The sequence below is a fragment of the Triticum urartu genome, chromosome 6 (genome assembly GCF_003073215.2).
Source record: "Triticum urartu cultivar G1812 chromosome 6, Tu2.1, whole genome shotgun sequence".
Classification (NCBI taxonomy): Eukaryota; Viridiplantae; Streptophyta; class Magnoliopsida; order Poales; family Poaceae; genus Triticum; species Triticum urartu.
In genome coordinates this window covers 415,726,434-415,747,620 of record NC_053027.1, presented here as the reverse complement: position 1 = coordinate 415,747,620, position 21,187 = coordinate 415,726,434, and the positions used below count along the sequence as shown (strand labels likewise).

At 42.8% G+C, this 21,187-nt stretch overlaps 1 protein-coding gene across 1 annotated transcript; it reads left to right on the top strand.

The window, feature by feature from the left end:
• Positions 1–6,537: 6,537 nt before the first annotated feature.
• Positions 6,538–20,822, top strand: LOC125513879 (lysine--tRNA ligase, chloroplastic/mitochondrial). Its single transcript, XM_048679092.1, has 14 exons — positions 6,538–6,834; positions 6,968–7,180; positions 8,179–8,290; positions 9,809–9,917; positions 10,501–10,558; positions 10,790–10,858; positions 15,724–15,831; positions 16,629–16,721; positions 16,924–17,028; positions 17,370–17,573; positions 18,515–18,609; positions 19,299–19,389; positions 20,064–20,234; positions 20,392–20,822. Exons 1-14 carry the CDS (start codon positions 6,604–6,606, stop codon positions 20,482–20,484), a joined length of 1,752 nt encoding a protein of 583 aa, XP_048535049.1. The 5' UTR covers positions 6,538–6,603; the 3' UTR covers positions 20,485–20,822.
• Positions 20,823–21,187: the final 365 nt, after the last annotated feature.

Sequence of the window (21,187 nt, the reverse complement as noted above, 5' to 3'; positions counted from 1 at the left end):
CACGGCTTCTCGCATTGTGTGAGGGCGTGAGGAGAATACCGTGGCCCTAGTGGTTTATTGGGAGCATTGTGCCTCCACACTGCTCCAACGGAGACGTACTTCCTCTCAAAGGGAAGGAACTTCGGTAACACATCCTCGTCTCCACCAGCTCCACTCTTGGTTATCTCTTACCTTTACTTGTGCAAGCTTATATTGTGTTGTATCCCTTGCTTGCTTGTGTGCTTGTTATTGGCATCATATAGGTTGTTCACCTAGTCGCATATCTAGACAACCTACTTTGATGCAAAGTTTAATTTGGTTGAGAAAAGCTAAAAATTGTTAGTTGCCTATTCACCCCCCCTCTAGTCAACTATATCAATCCTTTCATCGTGTGCCTATGGCAGACACCTGAGTTGTCCCATCCACAAGCCTATGATGGAAGACTCCGCTGGCTTATAAAGGAAGCCTTGCCTCAACTCAGCACACCACAGCCTCCATTCTCAACCTGATGTCCAAACCATGAAGATGTCTGGTCCCATCGGTCTCAATGATACCCCCGCAGCTGAGCTAGGAGACTTTGTATCCATCCTCGCCAATCTTACCGTCGTGCATTTGGCATAGAAGAACCCCTGGAATATGTGGTGTACCAGGAGCACATGAGCGACACCATCCATCACTTATGGGCAACTTTGCACATCTATGGGAGGGGTACCACATCAGAACGCCCCTGCCGGTTCACCGGAAGGATGACTTCCAATGAGCCCTAAGCCATCCAGCTTGCATCCCTAGAGGCTATAGTTCAACTCCGGCATCGATCGCCAAGGGTTAACATCCACCCTTTCTTCTACTCTCCTAGTCACGATGGCTATGGTAGCCTGGCACCAAGTCGCTAACGGAGACCAAGAGTTGGATCATGCTCTAGTGCATTTGGTGCGCTACTTGAGAGTGCAAGAGGCACTCTTCGATTAGGTCACAAATGATATGATTGCGACCTGCAGGACACTTGCTCTCGTGACCCCAGTAAGAAGTGAAGCTGCATCCGCCACTGACACCCCGATAGTGCTGTTCGAGAGACCATTCGAGCCCTCGAGGTATGTCCCCTTTGCCCACTTGGGCAATGCATTCGCTTCTCCAGGGGAACTCCGTCGCCTCTTGGAGACCTAATCCAATGACACTGTGGCCACGACACCTCGCGAGGGGCGCCATCGCTATCCCAGCCATGTAGCTCCCCATCCTACCCCGACCAACTCTGACATTGAAGCACACGGAGAAGCCTCAACATCCGCAAGAGGCGCCCGACTAGATGTCAACGAAGTGGACTGAGCCCACCAAAGTAGTTATCGAGCCTTAGTAACATGTTTACCTGTAATCTTGTATCTCCATATCCTCGAAGTTGTCGTAGGAGGCCATAGTTAGTTGCAAACTGCTCGTATGCCATTGTTTTAAACGATACTATGCGGGCCCAACGTAAATTGCTTGACATATGGTTGCAGGATAAATTCTGGGCGTACACGACATAACACATAAGAAGGATTAAAGTCGTCGGCTTGATGGGAGGAGTGGCATTGCCCTTTTTGACACCGCCACCCTTCGCATTGTTCTTCTTCTCCTTGGAAGCACTCTCTCCCTCCTTCATAAAGGTTTGCATGAGAGGAGGAGGTCGTTTGGCCTTGTCATTCTTCTTTTTGATCTTGGACTTGGTCACGTACCCAATCCCTTCCTTGGCCACAACTCCCTTTTGGTTGGTCAAGAGGTCGTTGAGGTTCTTCTCGCCTTGTATGCAAGACGCAAGACCTTTCTCAAGTTGCATCTTTATCTTAGCGTTCTCCTCAACAAGATGCACATGCTCACAACACGGGTTAGTAGCATTTGCATTATCAATTAACATCATACGAGGAAAAGTGGCTTTTTCCTTGGTTAGCTTTACTTGAAGTTGATCATGAGACTCTTTGAGGCTAGCATGAGCACCCTTCAAGACCTTGTGAGCCTTGTCAAGTAGATCAAACTCCTCTTTAAGTCTAGCAAGATCAACCTCAAATTCGACCTTCTCGGAGTTTAGCACATGAGAAACAATGAGAACATGATCATAATCTTTCTTTAACTTAGCATGACCAACGTTTTATGACTCCTCAAGAGCCAAACGAAGACCACGCTCTTCCTCAAGAGCATTGGAAAGATCTGAAATCTCATCGACATAGTCACGACTATGCCCTTCCATCTTAGTGATGGTATCTTTGTGAGCCTCGATCATGTCATTGGCTTCACCAAGTTGTTCCAAGAGAGCAACAAAGTGCTTCTTGGATTTACCCTTAAGTTTGCCCATAAAGGCCTCAAACTCATTCGCCTCCACATTAGTTCCCTCATGTTCATCAATGCTATTCGTCGAAGAAGGATGATTAATGATGGTAGTTTTGATGTTGGGGGGTACCTTGTTGGTGGCTTTAGCCATGAGGCACTTGGCGGTGATGCTCTCATTGGGTGAGTCGAAGAGAGACACCCGTGAATTCGTTGCAATGGCAACTGAGGCCATGGCAACCGACTCACCATCTTCATCATCGTCATCATCCTCATTGTATTCTTCTTGTACCACCAATGCCTTGGGAGGAGTCTTCTTGGTGAAGTTTCTCTTGTTGGGGAACGACTTGGCCTTGTCCTTTCGGATGAGCTTGCTACCATTGTCTTCCCTCTCCTCATACGGGCACTCGCAACAAAATGACTCACATTGCCATAATTGTAGCAAGTCCTTACACGTTGCTTGCTCTTCGTGCCACTTGAGTTGTTTTTGTTAAAGTTTGGCCTTGAGTTTTTCTTTCTCCAAAATTGCCTTGAAGCAAGTGCCATGTGTTCATGATATGCATACTTTGTATCTTCGGGGTTGCTCTCCTCTTCTTCCTCTTCTTCTTCTTCCACGCAGACCTTGGCCTTCAATGCAAGGTTGGGCTTCTTTGCCCTTTGAGAACGAAGCACCACATTGTCGGTGGTCTTGTCCAAGATGTTCATGGCCACAAACTCATCCAACACTTCGCTTGAGGTGAAAGTGTGGAAGTTCGGCCTTTGACGAATGACGGAGGACATGGCCTTGTGGTAGGGCATCATTGCCTTGAGGAAATTTTCGCTTGATCCAATTGTCATGCGTGTCCTTGCTCCCGTGATCTCGGAGTGAGACCGCGAGTTTGGTTACTCTCCGATAAAGCTCACGAGGTTCTTCATCTTATTTTATTGCAAACTCATCGGCTTCATCTTGCACCACTTCATAGTTGGAGCGTTGAATGCTTGCGCTTCCCCGGTAGAGCGAGACAACACAACTCCATGCATCTTTGGCCAAGGCGAAGGGCCGAAGATGAGGTAGATCTTCGGGTGGAATTGCATCTTGAATGATGAAGAGAGCATTCTCATTGAATTGATTATCCGCGGCTTCTCGAGGAGTGAAGTTGCTTGGATCATGCGGATGGAAAACCTTCTTCAATGATTCTCCAAAGATTAGTGTTCACATGATTTAAATGACGCTTAAAGCGGTAAACCCAAGAATCAAAGTCCTCATTTTTCACAATCTTAGGGGGAGGACCGGCATGATTCAAATGAGTGGAAGGAACCGGTCCACCATAAACAAGTGGTGATTCCACATGAGCAAAGATGTCGATGCCAATTTTACCACTAGAAGAAGGAGCCTTTTCACTACTAGCTTCCCCCTTGTCAGAGATAGCATCCGTCACCTTGTCGGTGGGATCACCCACTTTCAAGGGTGCGGTGGATAGTTTAAGCCCTTTAAGGAATTTAGTAAACATGCTTTCAACCTCGGTCGTCATGGAGGTTTTCAATGTTTTCAATGTCTCCAAGGTCACATTGAACTCCTCACGAGAGACCGGGGTTCCCCCATCGCCCGTAGACGAGATCAGATTCACACCGGAGTGTTCCTCCACACCGTCTACGGTATCAACCATACTCTTCGGACGGTAAAGTCCTTAATAAAGAGACGAGGCTCTGATACCAATTGAAAGGATAGATATGGTTGACTAGAGGGGGGGGTGAATAGACAACTAACAATTTTTAGCTTTTCTTTAACAATTTAAACTTTGCATCAAGGTAGGTTGTCTAGATATGCAACTAGGTGAGCAACCTATATGATGCAACAAGGATAGGAACACAAGCAAGCAAGAGATATAACACAAATTAGCTTGCACAAGTAAAGGCACGAGATAACTAAGAGTGGAGCCAGTGGAGACGAGGATGTGCCTTCCCTTTGAGGGGAAGTACGTCTCCGTTGAAGAAGTGTGGAGGCACAATGCTCCCCAAGAAGCCACTAGGGCCACCGTATTCTCCTCACGCCCTCACACAATGCGAGATACCGTGATTCCACTATTGGTGCCCTTGGAGGCGGCGACCGAACCTTTACAAACAAGGTTGGGGCAATCTCCACAACTCAATTGGAGGCTCCCAACGACACCACGAAGCTTCACCACAATGGACTATGGCTCCGCGGTGACCTCAACCATCTAGGATGCTCAAACACCCAAGAGTAACAAGATCCGCAAGGGATTAATGGGGGGAATCAAATATCTCTTGGTGGAAGTGTAGATCGGGGCCTTCTCAACCACTCCCGAGCAAATCAATAAGTTTGATTGGCTAGGGAGTGAGATCGGGCGAAAATGGAGCTTAGAGCAACAATGGAGCTTAGGGTTGGAAGAGATGAGTCAACGGGGAAGAAGGGGACCCCCTTTTATAGTGGGGGCAACAATCCAACCGTTGTCCACCACCCAGCCCGCAACCGACGGTACTACCGCTCCAGGACATCGGTACTACCGCAGGTCCACGCGGTACTTCCGCTTGCTGACTAGCGGTACTACCGCAAGGCCCCGCGGTACTACCGTGCAGGCTCGCGGTACTACCGCAGCACTAGCGGCAGCTAGGGCAGACCTGTAGCACAAGTGCTGAGAACGGTACTGCCGTGGGCGCGGTACTACCGCTCCCCCTTGCGGTACTACCGCAAGGCAAGAACCCCTTAGCCTGGGAAGAGCGCGGAAAAAGGATACATCCGTGCCTACTTCCGCGGAAAAACGGAAGAAGCAAAAACCCGACACAGTACTACCGCAGAGGGGCGGTACTACCGCCTGGCAGCTGAGCACGGTACTACCGTGGAAGGGTTACCGCCGTGGTAGTGCGGATGTAAAAAATTACATCCGCCCCTACTACCGCAAGGGAACGGTACTTGGCCTGGGGGCCACGGTAGTGCGACTCCAGAGGAGCGGTACTACCGTGGGCACCTGCGGTACTACCGCGCCACAGCACGGTACTACCGCTGGTGCCAACGGTACTACCGCTCACCTGGGAGCAGTACTACCGCAAGCCACCACAGCAGCCAGAACAAAGTGAAGAGATAACAACGGAGGACGCTCCAAGGTGCAGGGGAAAGGAGGGGACTAGAAAGAAACGTGTACGTGAAGATTCCACCCAAACCTTTTCGACGCGGACCCCCTCTTAATAGTACGGCTTTTCTACGACTCAAATCCATCAAAAAGAAACGTAGAAAAGACGTCGTCTTCAACAGTCTTCGAGGGGCACCAAACCGTCTTGTGCCTAGCGATGAAACGTCTGGGAAACTCAAGGCACACGATTAGTTCGCAAACGCATTGTCATCAATCACCAAAACACCTTAGGGATAAATATGCCCTTACACATGAGAATTTCATCGTCATAAAAATAGGAGTCATAAATTCCAAACTCAATTCTAGCGAGTTAGAATATGACCAAATCAATTCTTTACTATCGGGAAAGAATCAAATGTATTCATGGGTTCCATAAATTCATGAGACTTACAAGAACATATATAGACTCACCAAACTACACAAAATTTATGCCTCCATGCATTAAGTCATCCACGGAAGTTTGAGTTAATTTTATAAAACAATTGTTGAAAGTTTAAATATCAAAGTTTTGTGAAAGAGCATGTGTACAACAGTACAAGTATGTGACTCACCTGCACGAATTAACCAGCTCGTAAGCCAAATGTCGCTCCTCGACGCGTGAGCAACGCCCATAAAGTTTTGAATCTTTTTGTTAATTTTTTTCTAATGTGAGGACTTGGTTCAAAGTGAAAATATCATTTCTTTTGTGAAAAGTCATTTGTATAAGTATGTGGGACTTAGTTCCATGATTTGACCCGCCAATAATCAACATTTCCCTCAACACATGGACAATACCCATAAAGTTTCAAATAATCACATGAAAAGTATAGTGTGAGATTGAATTTGAAATATCGAAGTTTTATGAAAGTCCATCCACGACATACTTATACAACGTGGTCTGCCGTTAAGCTCAAAACAGCTTCCTGATACATAGAAAATGTTGGACAAATCTCAATTGATTCTGGATTTTTAAGTGTGAACATGAAGTTTGAATTTGTACAGAATGAGTAACTTGCATTTCTGCGCGACATCAAAACATAAATATTTGAATTAAAATCTTTAAGGAAAAACTCAAATTCTAAACTTAGATTTATAATCCAATAAAAAAAATCTGGAAACGAGGTGCTAGAGAAATCAGAGCCGTATAGCCTTCTTGGAAAACCAACAAAACACCTCAAAATTCGAAGATAATGAACGCATCCACCTGCTCGGATACGCGCTAATGGAGGCGCTGCGGGTATGGAGGGCTTCCTCCAATCTCCTCGGCTTCGCGGCCTCCCGCGCCGCCGCCGCCGCCGCCGCCTCGGCCGGTAGGGCCCACCGTTTCCACATCCGCTGCTGCTCCCCGGCCGCTGCCGCCACCACGAAGCCGCCCCAGGACCGGCGCCGCCGCAGCGCCTCCTCATCCTCCACCTCCGACCGCGACTCTATCCGCGCCATTCGCTTAAAAAAGGTCAGCTCTTCGTCAGCCGCAACTTGCCACGCCTCTGCTTGAACGCTGTTGGGCGCGCCATTCTACTCCCCACAATCTGTGGCCGATACTGCCGTGAATCTGCTCGAGATCAGTAGCTTGTTTGGCTTGCTAGGTCGAGGAGCTAAGAGGGAAGGGTTACGAACCGTACGCGTACAAGTGGGACAGGACTCACACGACCAAGGAGCTTCAGGAGAGGTACACCCATCTCGAGAATGGTGAAGTCTGCACCGAGGCGTCGGTTTCCATTGCTGGTAGGATCGTTGCCCGAAGAGCATTTGGAAAGCTTGTTTTCATGACCATAAGAGACGACTCCGGAACTATTCAGGTTCGTTATTCAAATGATTTGCCATCTATTGCGAGTCAAATTACTTGTGTGAATCAGACAAGGATTGTTGCTTTATAATTTCCCAATAGCAATATGTTTTCTGCCTGAGCTTGTAGTTGAAACTGGCTAAACATGTCATTGCAAATATTAAAATTGGTTGCCCTATGAGTTAGCAAAGTTTGGTCAAAACTCTGGAAATTCAGCTTCTGAGCCGCTGAAATGTGAGCTGTACAATAGTTTGGCAACAAACCAAGTGGAGGTCAAATACAATGATTTGTTTACTTTCAAATAGTAGTTGTCTCAAGAAGCTCTGAACTTAGTGTCACGTATTATTTACTCTTCTTAATATATGTCAATGTTTTTGTGCTCCATTTTTGCATATTATCTAGATGTGTGAGGCATCAGGCATGTGAATGCCTGGATTCAAACAAAAATGAATCAGTATTTGATGTGAGAAATTTGTATTGATTACACATCTGATTCTTATTAAAATATGAGCACATTCTGATGCAGCTTATGATGGATGCAAAGTTGTTTCACCATCCAATTCAAATTCTGTTTGTATGATCTTAACTTGTCAATGTCAGCTTGCCTGGTAGGTAAGCCTAAGATTGCACTAAACACTCTTAATCATGTACTGTGTGGATTTGTTGAGCAATCTTTAATATTCTTGTTGGCTCAGTATGGGATCCATTAGTAAAAGGCCATCAGGTGACATTGTATGTTGTGACTATTGTTTCCATTGGAGTTTGGCTTCTTCCCAATGCAGATGAAGTCTGCTAGATCATGTTCTGCAGTTTGCTATTTGTATTTCTTGTGGCTAGTACTCCCTCCGTAAAGAAATATAAGAGCGTTTAGATCACCATTCTAGTGTTCTAAACGCTCTTATAAATCTTTACAGAGGGAGTAGCTACTAAAACTTTGGCAATTATTCATTTAATTGTTGAAGAGATTTTGTGTGATATACATTTTAAAACTTCCCTTTTGGCAATTGTTAGCTTTACTGTGAGAAAGACAGCCTTACGGAGGAGCAGTTTGAGCAACTGAAGGCATTTATTGATGTTGGCGATATCTTAGGTGCAAGTGGGTCCATAAAGAAGACAGAAAAAGGTTTAGTATTAATAATCCTTATACTGATGTGTGAATACTGTCTATTATATTTGGGATTTTCTATTTGTCAGTTGACTGAGAATGAGTTAATTCTCAGTCGACCGAGTTGCACATTACCAAGCCTAAACTTGCACAGAAAATTCACGTCCAGGAATAGGCTCCATGCATTTTTCCAAACCTAACATTGCACTCAACTGTTATATGGCAAAGTTTTTTCCCCCTGTTCTCTGTAGGTGTCAAAGTGAACTGTAAGCCTCACATATGAACAAATCTCAGTAAACTCGGTCTATGACCAATGCATTAAACTTCTTAGTGGCAGCACTGATGAGTTCACTGTTCATCATTTGACTTCAGTTTGCAGCATAAGATTGATTTTTATGTATCTATCTGTTTTTTTTTATCGCGTACTGTGAGGAAAAATCCCACAATTCCAATATATTAAGAGAAAATATCTGCAAGAGTTAAAGGGTCAGAATATGCAAAGAAGCCAACCTAGGGTGGTAGGAAGAGGTCCAGTGTATCAACCTATCTCTATGCTTGATCTTAACCCTATGAGCTAGCAGAGAGATACTATGAACAAAGTTGCAGCGCCATTCTGTAAAAGAGGGCTTGCAGAAATAAAAACCTTGCCATTACGCTGAAGCCAAATGTGGCAGCAAGCTAGAAACACGATCTCAGAGAAGAAAGGCCCCCCAAATCCCTCCCTTGCCGCCCAAGCAATCTGGTGCATTTTGCTACCTCCAGATCAGTCAATTTGCAAATAACTCCACACACGGCAACTAAAATTGTAGAGTCACCTCGTCACATAGTTCTTAAATTTTTCCATCAGAAAAAAGTTGAAATCTCAACTTAGCATGTTAGGTTGTTTCACTATTAAGTGCCTTTTTTTTCCTGTTTAAAAGTCATCTTTATGCAAATAAAGGTGACTTGTTTTTATTCAGATAACCATCTGATTTTTCTCTATTTAAATTTAAACTAAGCAAACCAAATAACCAACCCACTTCGCTATTCCGGAAAATACAACAAAATTGGCTGAGGGATGTTCAGAAAGGCAAAAATGAGGTACATAGCAGAATGCTGCAAAGTTACCAAGGACATGTGTTGGTAGGTCTGGTTATAACATTCGAGCAGCACAAAATCCTTGTGAATGTCTAAAGTTTATGTACATAAAAAAAGTCGACTAACAGGCACTATCACCTGTTGCATTTTTAACTAGAAGAAACTACCATGAGCACACCCCGTGGAGGCCAAGCCTCGAACCTGAGTGGACTGAGCACGCGCACTCGTGCCTCTAGCCAACTGAAGGATGCGCAGTTCTTAAAGTTTATATATATTATGGCAGCTCAATATTATTACCTGGGGTAAACGAGTTCAGTTCATGCCACTTTATATACACATTACAATTTCATATAGTTTTTTGATGTGCTAGTAATCTAGCATGCATTTCGATAGCTCAATATTCACTATAGTTCTTATATTAACCTGCACTTGTATTTGACATGATGGATTTCACTGCAGGGGAACTATCTGTTTATGTCAGCTTTTTCGAAATCCTTACAAAATCCTTACTCCCGCTACCAGATAAGTATCATGGCTTGACAGATGTGGACAAGCGGTATCGCCAAAGGTTAGCTTTTCTTTTGCTTAATATTATGTCCTTTTGTTCCTGAATACACATTTAATACTGTGCTATGTGGCATCTTCATACAAACCATTTGGCAGCTATCAATGGGGCTGGGTCTTAATGTATTTTCTTTGGTTTGACAGATGTTAGGCATCTTTTGTTTTGCTTCATATGTATTTCTATTTGGGGAATTCATGACATTCACATTCATGCTTCTGTTAGCACTTAGCACACTAGTATCTGGTGAAACATTAATGTGACAAATGTTCTCCAATGATATACATGAATTATATCAGTCATTTTTAGTATATTACAATTTACAGATACTCACTATCGATCACATCCTATTACATGGCATAAATGGTTCAATGGTCCTTTTTGCTAATCTATTACTTACATTTGTCTGCCCCCTGCTGCAATAATGCATGCTGTTTAAACTGAAAACTGGATCCTAGCCTTCTAGATTCATGTCACTTTTATTTGATTAAATGTGATTTACTTACCTTGTTATGTCTTTACAATTTTTGTTTCAGTATCTATGAGCTATGACAACTATTATTCATATATTCCAAAATTCATATGTCAGGTACATTGACATGATTGCAAATCCTGAGGTTGCTGATGTGTTTCGAACAAGAGCAAAGGTACTGAATACTGTTGTACATAGAAACATATTTTCCTTGGGGAAACAGAGGTAGATTGTGGAACACCAAACAGAGTCCTGTCATTTGTACTATGTTGGATAGTAAGATGAGATCACATCCTCAGTTCATCCAAAAGTACCCAGTTTGATGAATATGACGGACTGGCAGTGGCATGCATCATTTGTGAAAGTTACCTTCTATTGTTATCTTAGCTATTTTCATTTCTCATAGGTTGTTTCTGAAATCCGCAAGACAATGGAATCATTTGGGTTCATTGAAGTTGAAACGCCAGTTCTACAGGTTTGGTTTCTGTATATTCTTTAAATTATCACTCTGCAGGATTAATCAGTGATGTAATTTCTGATTTCTAGCTTGATAAGAGGGCATTGATGAGGTCATATATGTTAAATTTAAGTTGCTGCTTATTCTTATATAGAAAGTAGGTGTAGCCTGTGTAACCAACTAGCCAAGTATTCTTTGTCGGTTTAAACAAACAGAGCTGATGAAGTCCCTGGTTTGTTTTTTTACAGTTCAACTGCATATCTAGTCTGTTTTCTTAAACTTGAATCTAGATGTTGAATCTTTAATCTTTTATCTTGTTAACCTTGTGTCTAGGATTACCATATGTATAACTCATAGTTTAGTTTACTTGGTGGTAGTCATGCTGTTGCACAAAACTATTTTGCCAACCTTGCATGTTAATATGTTACGCTTCTAATAATTCTATTTCAAACAAATTCTTTTCTAAAAGGGCTAATTTTGTTTTATATCTATTTTACAGTACATACAGATAAGACGAAACTTCTCCGTGCTCAATACTTAAAATTTGTTCTACTCAACATATTTTTTCTCTAACAGGCTTGTTAGTGTTTGTCATTTTATTAGAAGAAAACACCAAAGATGGTGGTATTCTTACAAAGCCAGCAAGTGAAAAAGAAAAAGAAGCAAAAATTACTGTACAGATCCTAGAGCTACAGGCTTTGGGATAATACTCCGGGTTGGGCCAGGCTTTGCGCCCAAACTCAAAACGACAAGCCTGAGCCTAGCATGTAACATGTAAACAGTAGCATTTTCAATTAAAATTTAGTATTGGTTTAATCATTTTTGGATAAACAGTATCGTCACAGTGTGTTTAATAAAAGACTACATTTTAAGTATTTTGGGCTTAAGAGCCCTGCTTCACGGAAAACGTGGATCCAGGCCCTGCGGCGGGCTTTTGGGCTGGGCCCGTTGGGCTGCAGTGCCCATGCTCAGGCCTACATTTGAGCAAGAAGACGCGTAACACCCCTCTAACTTCATCTCAGGCATGCATACTTACAACTTACTGTTGTACATGACAAAAACATGTAACACGGATTGGGAATGAGAGAATTCTTCTCTGACACCTTTTTGATCTTAGATTGACAATAAAAGCAGTATAACACATGATAAGAGAGCCATCCCACTTTTGAGCGAGTGAAGCTGGCAGCAGGCAAGGTCTTACTAGTTGTGTTGGGGCTAAGATACCAAAGCAATAACCTTACCTAACAAGGCTACCGTAGATTAATTCTCTGGGTTTGTTGGACTGGAAGTGCATATACACTTGTCTGTACAAGGACAACTAGCTTCAAGCATCTGGATATTGGATCCCGATCAGCTTGTCAGGATAATCTCTGCTTGATCCTATCTAGATTATTGTTGCTTTCCAGTAATTGGTATCAGAAATTTAATTTCATAATGCGTATTTAGTTTATTCGAAGCAACATATTTATGATTGATGGTCGAAGTGTCACCTTGGAGACTGATAAAGAACGACCTACATTGTGACCCAGAGGCAGTAGAAACGGTGTAAAGTCAAAAGCCCACAAAACATATAGTTTATGTAATGTCCAATATGTTGTTTTAATCAGTGGCGGAGAATGATTTTTTTTTTGAGGTGGGGCGAACCTTGCACCAACAACCACCGTGACATCATGCCACCCGACAGTAGCCGCCAGGAACACAACCACGCCGTTGTTGCTCACCTTCGTCCTATGCAAACACGTCTATGTCCACGACTGAGCCCTATCTAGCCTTCGCTGCTCCCGTTGTTCGCCCGACCATTGCCACCTGCAATGGATACTAGCGCTATGGTTGGCCGGTCACTAACATGGTGTGCGTGGCGGAGTTAGGAGTGAAGCAAAGCCCGGCCCAAGAAACCACTGCACCTGCAATGGATACTAGCGCTAGGGTTGAACGGTTGCTAACGTGGTGCGTGTGGCGGAGTAAGGAATGAAGCAAAGCAGCAACAACAACAACAACAACAACAACAACAACAACAACAACAACAACAACAACAACAACAAAAGTCCCAAACAAGTTGGGGTAGGCTAGAGGTGAAACCCATAAGATCTCGCGACCAACTCATGGTTCTGGCACATGGATAGCAAGCTTCCATGCACCCCTGTCCATGGCTAGTTCTTTGGCGATACTCCAATCCTTCAGATCTCTCTTTACGGACTCCTCCCATGTCAAATTCAGTCTACCCTGACCTCTCTTGACATTATCCGCATGCTTTAGCCGTCCGCTATGCACTGGAGCTTCTGGAGGCCTGCGATGAATATGCCCAAACCATCTCAGACAATGTTGGACAAGCTTCTCTTCAAGTGGTGCTACCCCAACTCTATCTCGTATATCATCATTCCGGACTCGATCCTTCCTCGTGTGGCCACACGTCCATCTCAACATGCGCATCTCCGCCACACCTAACTGTTGAACATGTCGCCTTTTAGTCGGCCAACACTCAGCGCCATACAACATTGCGGGTCGAACCGCCGTCCTATAGAACTTGCCTTCTAGCTTTTGTGACCCTCTCGTCACAGAGAATGCCAGAAGCTTGGCGCCACTTCATCCATCCGGCATTCGATGGTTCACATCTTCATCAATACTCCCATCCTTCTGCAGCATTGACCCCAAATATCGAAAGGTGTCCTTCTGAGGCACCACCTTCCCATCAAGACTAACCTCCTCCTCGCAACTAGTAGTACTGAAACCGCACCTCATGTACTCGGTTTTAGTTCTACTAAGCCTGAAATCTTCCGATTCCAAGGTTTGTCTCCATAACTCTAACTTCCTATTGACCCCGTCCGACTATCGTCAACTAGCACCACATCATCCGCAAAGAGCATCCACCATGGGATATCTCATTGTATATCCCTTGTGATCTCATCCATCACCAAAGCAAAAAGATAAGGGCTCAAAGCTGACCCTTGATGCAGTCCCATCTTAATCGGGAAGTCATCAGTGTCGACATCACTTGTTCGAACACTTGTCACAACATTATCGTACATGTCCTTGATGAGACTAATGTACTTTGCTGGGACTTTGTGTTTCTCCAAGGTTCACCACATGACATTCCGTGGTATCTTATCATAGGACTTCTCCAAGTCAATGAACACCATATGCAGGTCCTTTTTTGCTCCCTGTATCTCTCCATAAGTTGTCGTACCAATAAAATGGCTTCGACCTCCTAGGCATGAAACCAAACTGATTTTTGGTCACGCTTGTCATTCTTCTTAAGCGGTGCTCAATGACTCTCTCCCATAGCTTCATTGTATGGCTCATTAAATTCCACAGTCATTAGTACAACTCTGAACACCCCCCTTGTTCTTGAAGATTGGTACTAATATACTCCGTCTCCATTCTTCTGGCATCTTGTTTGCCCGAGAAATGAGGTTGAAAAGCTTGGTTAGCCATACTATCGCCATGTCCCCGAGGCCTTTCCACACCTCAATGGGGATACAATCAGGGTCCATCACCTTGCCTCCTTTCATCCTTTTTAAAGCCTCCTTGACCTTAGACTCCTGGATTCGCCGCACAAAATGTCTGCTGGTATCATCAAAGGAGGGAATGAAGCAAAGCCTGGCCCAAAAAAAGTCAACGACATGAAATAACTTTGCTACTCTCTTCAATCCATATTAATTGTTGCTGCTTTAATATGGATTGGAGGGTGTACTTATAACTACTCGAGAAATACTTAATAACATTCCTAAAAAATACCACATACAAAATAAAGCTTAATTTTTTTTAATAATTTAAGTTCAATGCTTAACAAACTAACATGAAATGAATTTGATATAAAGATGTTTCAATTAAGTTCTATAGGACATAGAAACTAGATGATACTCCGCACGTTGTTGCGGGAATATTTGCAACATATTTCAATGTGATTTGTTGTATGAAGCATGAATATTTGAAGTAATACTATAAAAAGCTAAAATGAAAATACATATAATTTATTATGTTTCATTACTATATAGTTGTAAAATGTTTATTAAATAGATAGCATAATAGAATGAAAATTCTCATGTATTTTTGCATATTGAGATGGGTCTTTTTCCATGCATGTTTCATGATGAAGTTGCATGCTTGCATGTTGAGAGACATATGGTAGTGGGGGTGGGCCTTTTCTCATGCATGTTGTGAGATGATGTGGCATGCTTGCATGTTGAGAGAAATAGTTAGTGGGGGCTAGCTATTTAGGTATAGAAGATACATACACTACACTAGGACTGCATGCACTAGGGCAGCCAGGCAGGGAACGCCGTGGCCACGCGTCGGTAAACGGCGGCCGGGACGTTCCCTCGCTGCACTCACGAAAGATGGCGGGCTCGAGATCAGGGGAGTTGTGGGGAGTCCGGAACGGTAGCCGCCGGCGCCATGGGAGCAGCCAATCAGGGAAGTGCCGGCGGCGTGTTGGAGGTTTGGAGCGCCTGGTGCGTGTGTGTAGAGGACGTTCGCTTCCCGTGTGTGGGTCGGTAGATGCTTCCGTGATTGGGCCTTTGTTTTCCGGGCTGTGCTGGGCTGTACCTCATGCCCTCCCTTTTCTTTCTTTTCTTCTCTGCCATCCAGGGATGTATGCGACTGGAGTCTGGATGTATGCGTACGCATCAATGCAGTGTATACTAATATAAAAATTTCTGTGCCAAATCAAGGTAGGGCGGACACCTGACCTCGCCCTACCGGCTCCTCCGGCTGTGGTTTTAATAACGCATTAATGATATCAGCATATAGCTAAGCCAAATGGGGGCACAATCTAGTATAATAGCACTAAGAAATGATCTTGTTCTTTTGTAACTTTTTTTTTGCCTATGTTCACTTTTAGAGTCTTCTCTGACCTTTTTTTTTCTTGAAACGGGAAAATATAGGGAGAAGCAGGTGGCGCTGAAGCAAGACCTTTTATAACTCACCATAACTCCCTCCAAAGGGATCTTTACTTGAGGATTGCAACGGAGCTGCATTTGAAAAGAATGCTGGTGAGATCACAATGCCGTTTTTTCCCTCTACCTTTTGGAAGTTTGGCTTTTCCTTAAACTAGTCTATAGTAGTGTCCTTTCCTGCGATACAATTCCTTCCATTTTAATGAGTAAATTTACTACTGCAAGCTGCCTCTATATGCTTGTTAGATCAACCTGATCTAGTTTAACGTGTTAAATTAGTAATATACTGTAATTGTTTACCAACAAGCTTGTAAGTTTCTTTTCTAGATTGTTTATGTGCATATTTCTTGACTTGGTTAAATTGAATTTGTCTCAATATGTTCGTGGAATAGTCACGAGATGTAAGTTGAAGAAAAATTTATATGTTAAGCTACAATTGTCTTGGAGCGTTACTTTTGGAGTACATTTCTAGTTTGGCACTTTGCACCATGCAACTGGTGTTTACATTTTCATTCATCTGTTTCTAAGTCTTTGAAGGAGTTAAAAAAAATGTATGCACCTAAAATCAGGTGCTCCCTTGCGAGCTCGGCCGTTGGATCTTTGATACAGCGGACATGTGAGGTGCTCCAAATTTTTTGCAAGAAGCCCCTCAAGAAGTCACTAAATGACGTGCAGGTCCAGGGGCTCCCGAGATGTCCGCTGGATCGAGATCCAACGGCTGAGGTCGCACGGAGCACGTGAGCATAGGTGCTCCCGGAGCACCAGATATTCTCCCCTGTTGGAACATTCCCTATGGGGGGAACTAACATGTGTTCTTACAATTTCAAAAGGCCATGCCCCAGCGCCAAACTTCTATTTACTTACCAGTTTATGAGTACTATTGGCAAATGCAGGTTGGAGGGCTCGAGAAAGTTTATGAGATTGGGAGAATATTCCGAAATGAAGGCATCTCTACTCGTCATAATCCTGAATTTACCACCATTGAAGTAAATGATCCTTTTCTCTCATATTTTTTTTTCCGTTCTGTTGTTTAGCTCTCCTTTTTTGGGGAGCGCGAGCTATCTTGTAGCTTAATTGCTCTATCTCTACCTTTCCATTTTCCACGCCCTTTTCTCTTCCTCCCTTTTTGCTTCCAGAATGTGCTACTTTAAATAAGGTCTCACTTGCTCCCTTATATTTGGAAGCTAGATGTATGAAGCATATTCAGACTATGAAAGCATGATGAATTTGGCCGAAGAAATCGTAACTCGATGTGCTATGGCTACGACTGGAAAGCTTAAGATTGATTACCAGGTAATGTGTTTCAAGTCTATCTAAAGTATGAGCATATGTTGTGCTGCATTATGTGAGTGAATTTGGATTGTCAAGACAAGTATCACATCAAAATCATGTCATCATTTGTTGCTCATATCACTGCTTTACTAAACCTCGTTTTTTGTTGTCGTTTCTATCTGAGTGGAACTCATTGGCAGTTATTCTTGCCATCAATGATGCTCTACTTTGCCTGACCTGGATTACCCTATGCAGATTAGCACTGGACACATGCACACTCAACGCAAATACTTAAACCACACATATGTACTTATCTCTGTATTCCTTTCACTCCATGAACTGCCGTATTTACTATCAAGCAGGGAACTGAAATCTCTCTGGAAAGACCATGGAGAAGGGAAACCATGCATCGTCTTGTCGAAGAAGCAACAGGAGTAGACTTCAATAGCTTTGGAGATGTTGAATCTGCTAAGAATGCTGCAAAAGGGCTGCTGGGGTTCAAAACAGAGAGCAGTGAGAATACTTCATTGCAAGCTTGTTCATCTGTTGGACATGTTCTCAACGAGGTATTTCTCAAATTCTGTTTCCTACAACTGTTTCAAAATTTACTATGCTGATGCATTAGAACTTTATGAAGAATTTCTGTTTTGGCTTCTTAATCTGGGTTCAAGTTCATTTTAGACGGCATTTTGAGAACCCTTTTAGTCAAACCTCAACTCCAGGGTTTGGTTCAGAACAAGCATTCAGAGTCGGATCAGATTGTAAGCCTACAAAAAGAAAGTTAGATATTAGTTTGGGAGTGCAGAGTTTGCAGGAATGCACTATCATTCTGTCATTGACTGTTGCCATGTTCACCGGTGTGAGGCTCTGGCCCAGCTTCTTTACACTCTAGTTGGAACCGAACAAAGCTGTATGCTATATTTTGCAACAAGCAAGATGCTTATAGATTCGATTTTCATTGGTGTATATTCCTTACTGCAAGCCAGCAGCACACCAATACAAACACCGTTTTTGAAATCTGCTATAATTGTGCAAACCAAATTACTCTCAAGTGAAGTGAACTACTCCCTCCTTATCAAAATATAAGACGTTTTTGCAGTTCAAATTAGATTTTGGTAGAGGTAGTACTGAACTTTCTGTTAGCTGTATGTCTTTGTTTCCTATATTCTTGAACCAATCTTTCTTTTAAGGATGTACTTTCTACAGATAATTGAATAAAAATGTCATCCTAGGAAGTTTACAACTAATAAAATATACTTCTGTTAGTTTATGCATAAGAACTTAACTAATACAGGTTAAGGGATTTGAAAATCCACATATACTTCAACAGGAACATGCAGTAACTGTAAGTGCATGTTCAGTTGCAATTTGAGTAGAACACATATCCCTTCGAAACTGCAGAATTTTCAATGCATAGTATATGATGTGATAATTTCATTAGTGTTTAAACTTTAAAGTTGTTTGATTGAGCTGAGAGTTGATTATACAATTCTATATCATATGCCAGGTCTTTGAGACTGTTGTTGAATCAACTCTTGTTCAACCAACATTTGTTCTTGACTACCCAGTTGAGATATCACCATTAGCGAAACCACATCGGAGGTAATTCTGTTAATTTGGAAAAGCTATGTGTTCCAAAATTATTGCTACAAGTACTCATTTGCTTTATTAGTGATATAGTGTAATATGTCTCCCTGTTTTATTATCGACTTAATATTATCCACTGAAAGTTCTCCTTTTGTAATGCAAATGACCGACAGGGACAAATACCATTACGAATCAAGTATAGTCGAAGTACAGCTTTGTCCAAAATCATTGCTACAATGTTACAGATCAACTGAGTTTCCAAAAGAACCACAACTTAATTTCAAAGTAACAATAATATTTGGAAAATATCAGAGGCAACAGAGAACAATTTAATAGGATAGTGGCAAATAAGGGCCATTTCCTTAAGGTATCACCACATACCACTTTTCACTGATCCAGCCAGTTAGGAATGCTCTGATTCAGCCGGTTAGGAATGCTCTGGTTTGTGCCAATCAGGAATTGAGAGTGCCAGTAGTCTCTGCATAAAGAACTATCAAACTGGAGATCAACACTGACACAGAGGGACTGCGTACAGTTTTGTTCGAGCATATCCCTTCAAGTTACAACTGCAATACACTATGCTGGACACAAATGACCTTTCTATATGAACTGTTCATATTGTGTAATTTGATGATTTGGACAGGATTCAGGTTTCGGTTGCTAGCAACTGAAATGATCATAACAGCTCTTCTCTCTTATCGTAGGTATGCTGGTCTTACTGAACGATTTGAACTTTTTGTATGTGGCCGTGAAATTGGAAATGCATTTTCTGAGCTCACAGACCCAATTGATCAGGTGCGAATTTGTTTGCTTTCTTAATGCATGTCAGAGTGCCATTATCACATTTTCCATGTAAAGCTGCACTTCACATTAGCATAAACAACGCTTAGCGCGCATGACAAACTATGCTAGAAATATGTCAAGTTTTGGTCCGTGGTGATTAGCTGATTATATGTGTAAACACAGTAATTTATTTGTACCATTTTCACTAGACAGATTTCAGAAATATTCACTGTGCTATGGGAACTACGAGTAATAATGTAAAAGGGAGCTCGGTATTAGAAAATTTCAGTTCTAATGACCTTGAGTGAAACTAAAGAGCCGTCCTTCTGGAAATACTTGATTTGCAGTGAGAAATTGATGTGTTGGCATGTAAGTATGATGCTAGTATGATTATCATTTTTGGCCTTACTAGGAAGGTTTATCAAATTTGATGGCATAGGCCAAATCAACATTGCTGGTTAACTTGCAAAAGGCACCATCATGTACCCAAACAGGGCTCTAAGTCATCCTCCCAAAGCTCCCACCTTACCTGAAAATGTGGAGGGTGGTGAAATTACAGTTCTGTCCCTGACCCCTGAATGATAAGACATGTTTGATTTAGCTAAATCTTACTGTACATTGGCTTGATGAAAGATCCTTTGGCAAAGTATGCTAGACTGTAACAATCACTTTATTTTCTGCTGCAGAGGAGTCGTTTTGAAAATCAAATAAAGCAGCACAATGCTAAACGTGCTGCGATGGATAAGAATGTGAAATCGGACGAGAGTAAGGGGGATGATGAGTATTCCTATGAAGTTTCCTTGGATGAAGACTTCTTGACTTCTCTGGAATATGGAATGCCACCTGCTTCCGGAATGGTATAATCCTTAAATTATCTGCAAGTGCAGTTTTCTTCTTCTTCGTGTTTTACCTTCGATAGGCTGTCAGCAAGTTTTCACTGAGCTATTTATTCATCATCATTACTATATGCATGTGAACTACGTACTAATTTGTGTGGAATCTTTCAACTTTTAGGGCCTTGGTATCGACCGGTTAGTAATGCTTTTGACAAACTCTGCCAGCATAAGGGACGTTATCGCCTTTCCAGTCCTGAAGCTTCAGCAATAGGACCTTTGCTCAATGTGAGAGATGCAATTTTGACAATGCCGAGCCGAGAAGAGATTCGGCGCATCCTGTGTCTTATGTTGAAGCAGTTGTGTTGTGTCTGACCAATATTTCGACTGGTAGATCTTGTGTGCAATTATATACTGCTCATTACTTCATTGGTAAACGGATGGGGAGGAGGGTCGAGAGTGTTGGGCGAAATAGTCACTAGTTGCCTACGCTGGAATAAAAAACCGGTTCACATATTTATGGTTTCCTACAAGTACTCTTAGGTTGGAATGCTACGAATGTAAACGATACCTCTTCAATTGAAAGGGCAGTCTTGTCCATTTTTGTTAAAACCACGTGACCCAGTCGATCATCTTGTAGGTATAATCAGTTGGCGAAAGGGGGATGTGCTGCAAGGCGATTAAGTTGGGTAACGCCAGGGTTTTCCCAGTCACGACGTTGTAAAACGACGGCCAGTGAATTGTAATACGACTCACTATAGGGCGAATTCTCCCAGCGGCAGCCTCCAAATCATTCTTCACTGTAGTCTGTAGGGCAAGTTGATTAAGTGACGGGGGAAACACTCAAAGTCATCATGTATGTGCATCCATCAGGTAGACTATGCGTTGTACGATCGTCTGTTGGAAAGCGCATGCGCTGCGGCTGCGAACCAGGCGTGGCGTGGTGCTTGCCGCCGTGGAACAGGGCGGCGTCCATC

Coding starts and splice junctions, on each gene's coding strand:
- LOC125513879 (XM_048679092.1), top strand. CDS start 6,604: ATGGAGGCGCTGCGGGTATGGAGGGCTTCCTCCAATCTCCTCGGCTTC. Junction 9,918..10,500: donor GACAAGCGGTATCGCCAAAG/GTTAGCTTTTCT, acceptor TTCATATGTCAG/GTACATTGACATGATTGCAA. Junction 17,029..17,369: donor AGCTTAAGATTGATTACCAG/GTAATGTGTTTC, acceptor ACTATCAAGCAG/GGAACTGAAATCTCTCTGGA.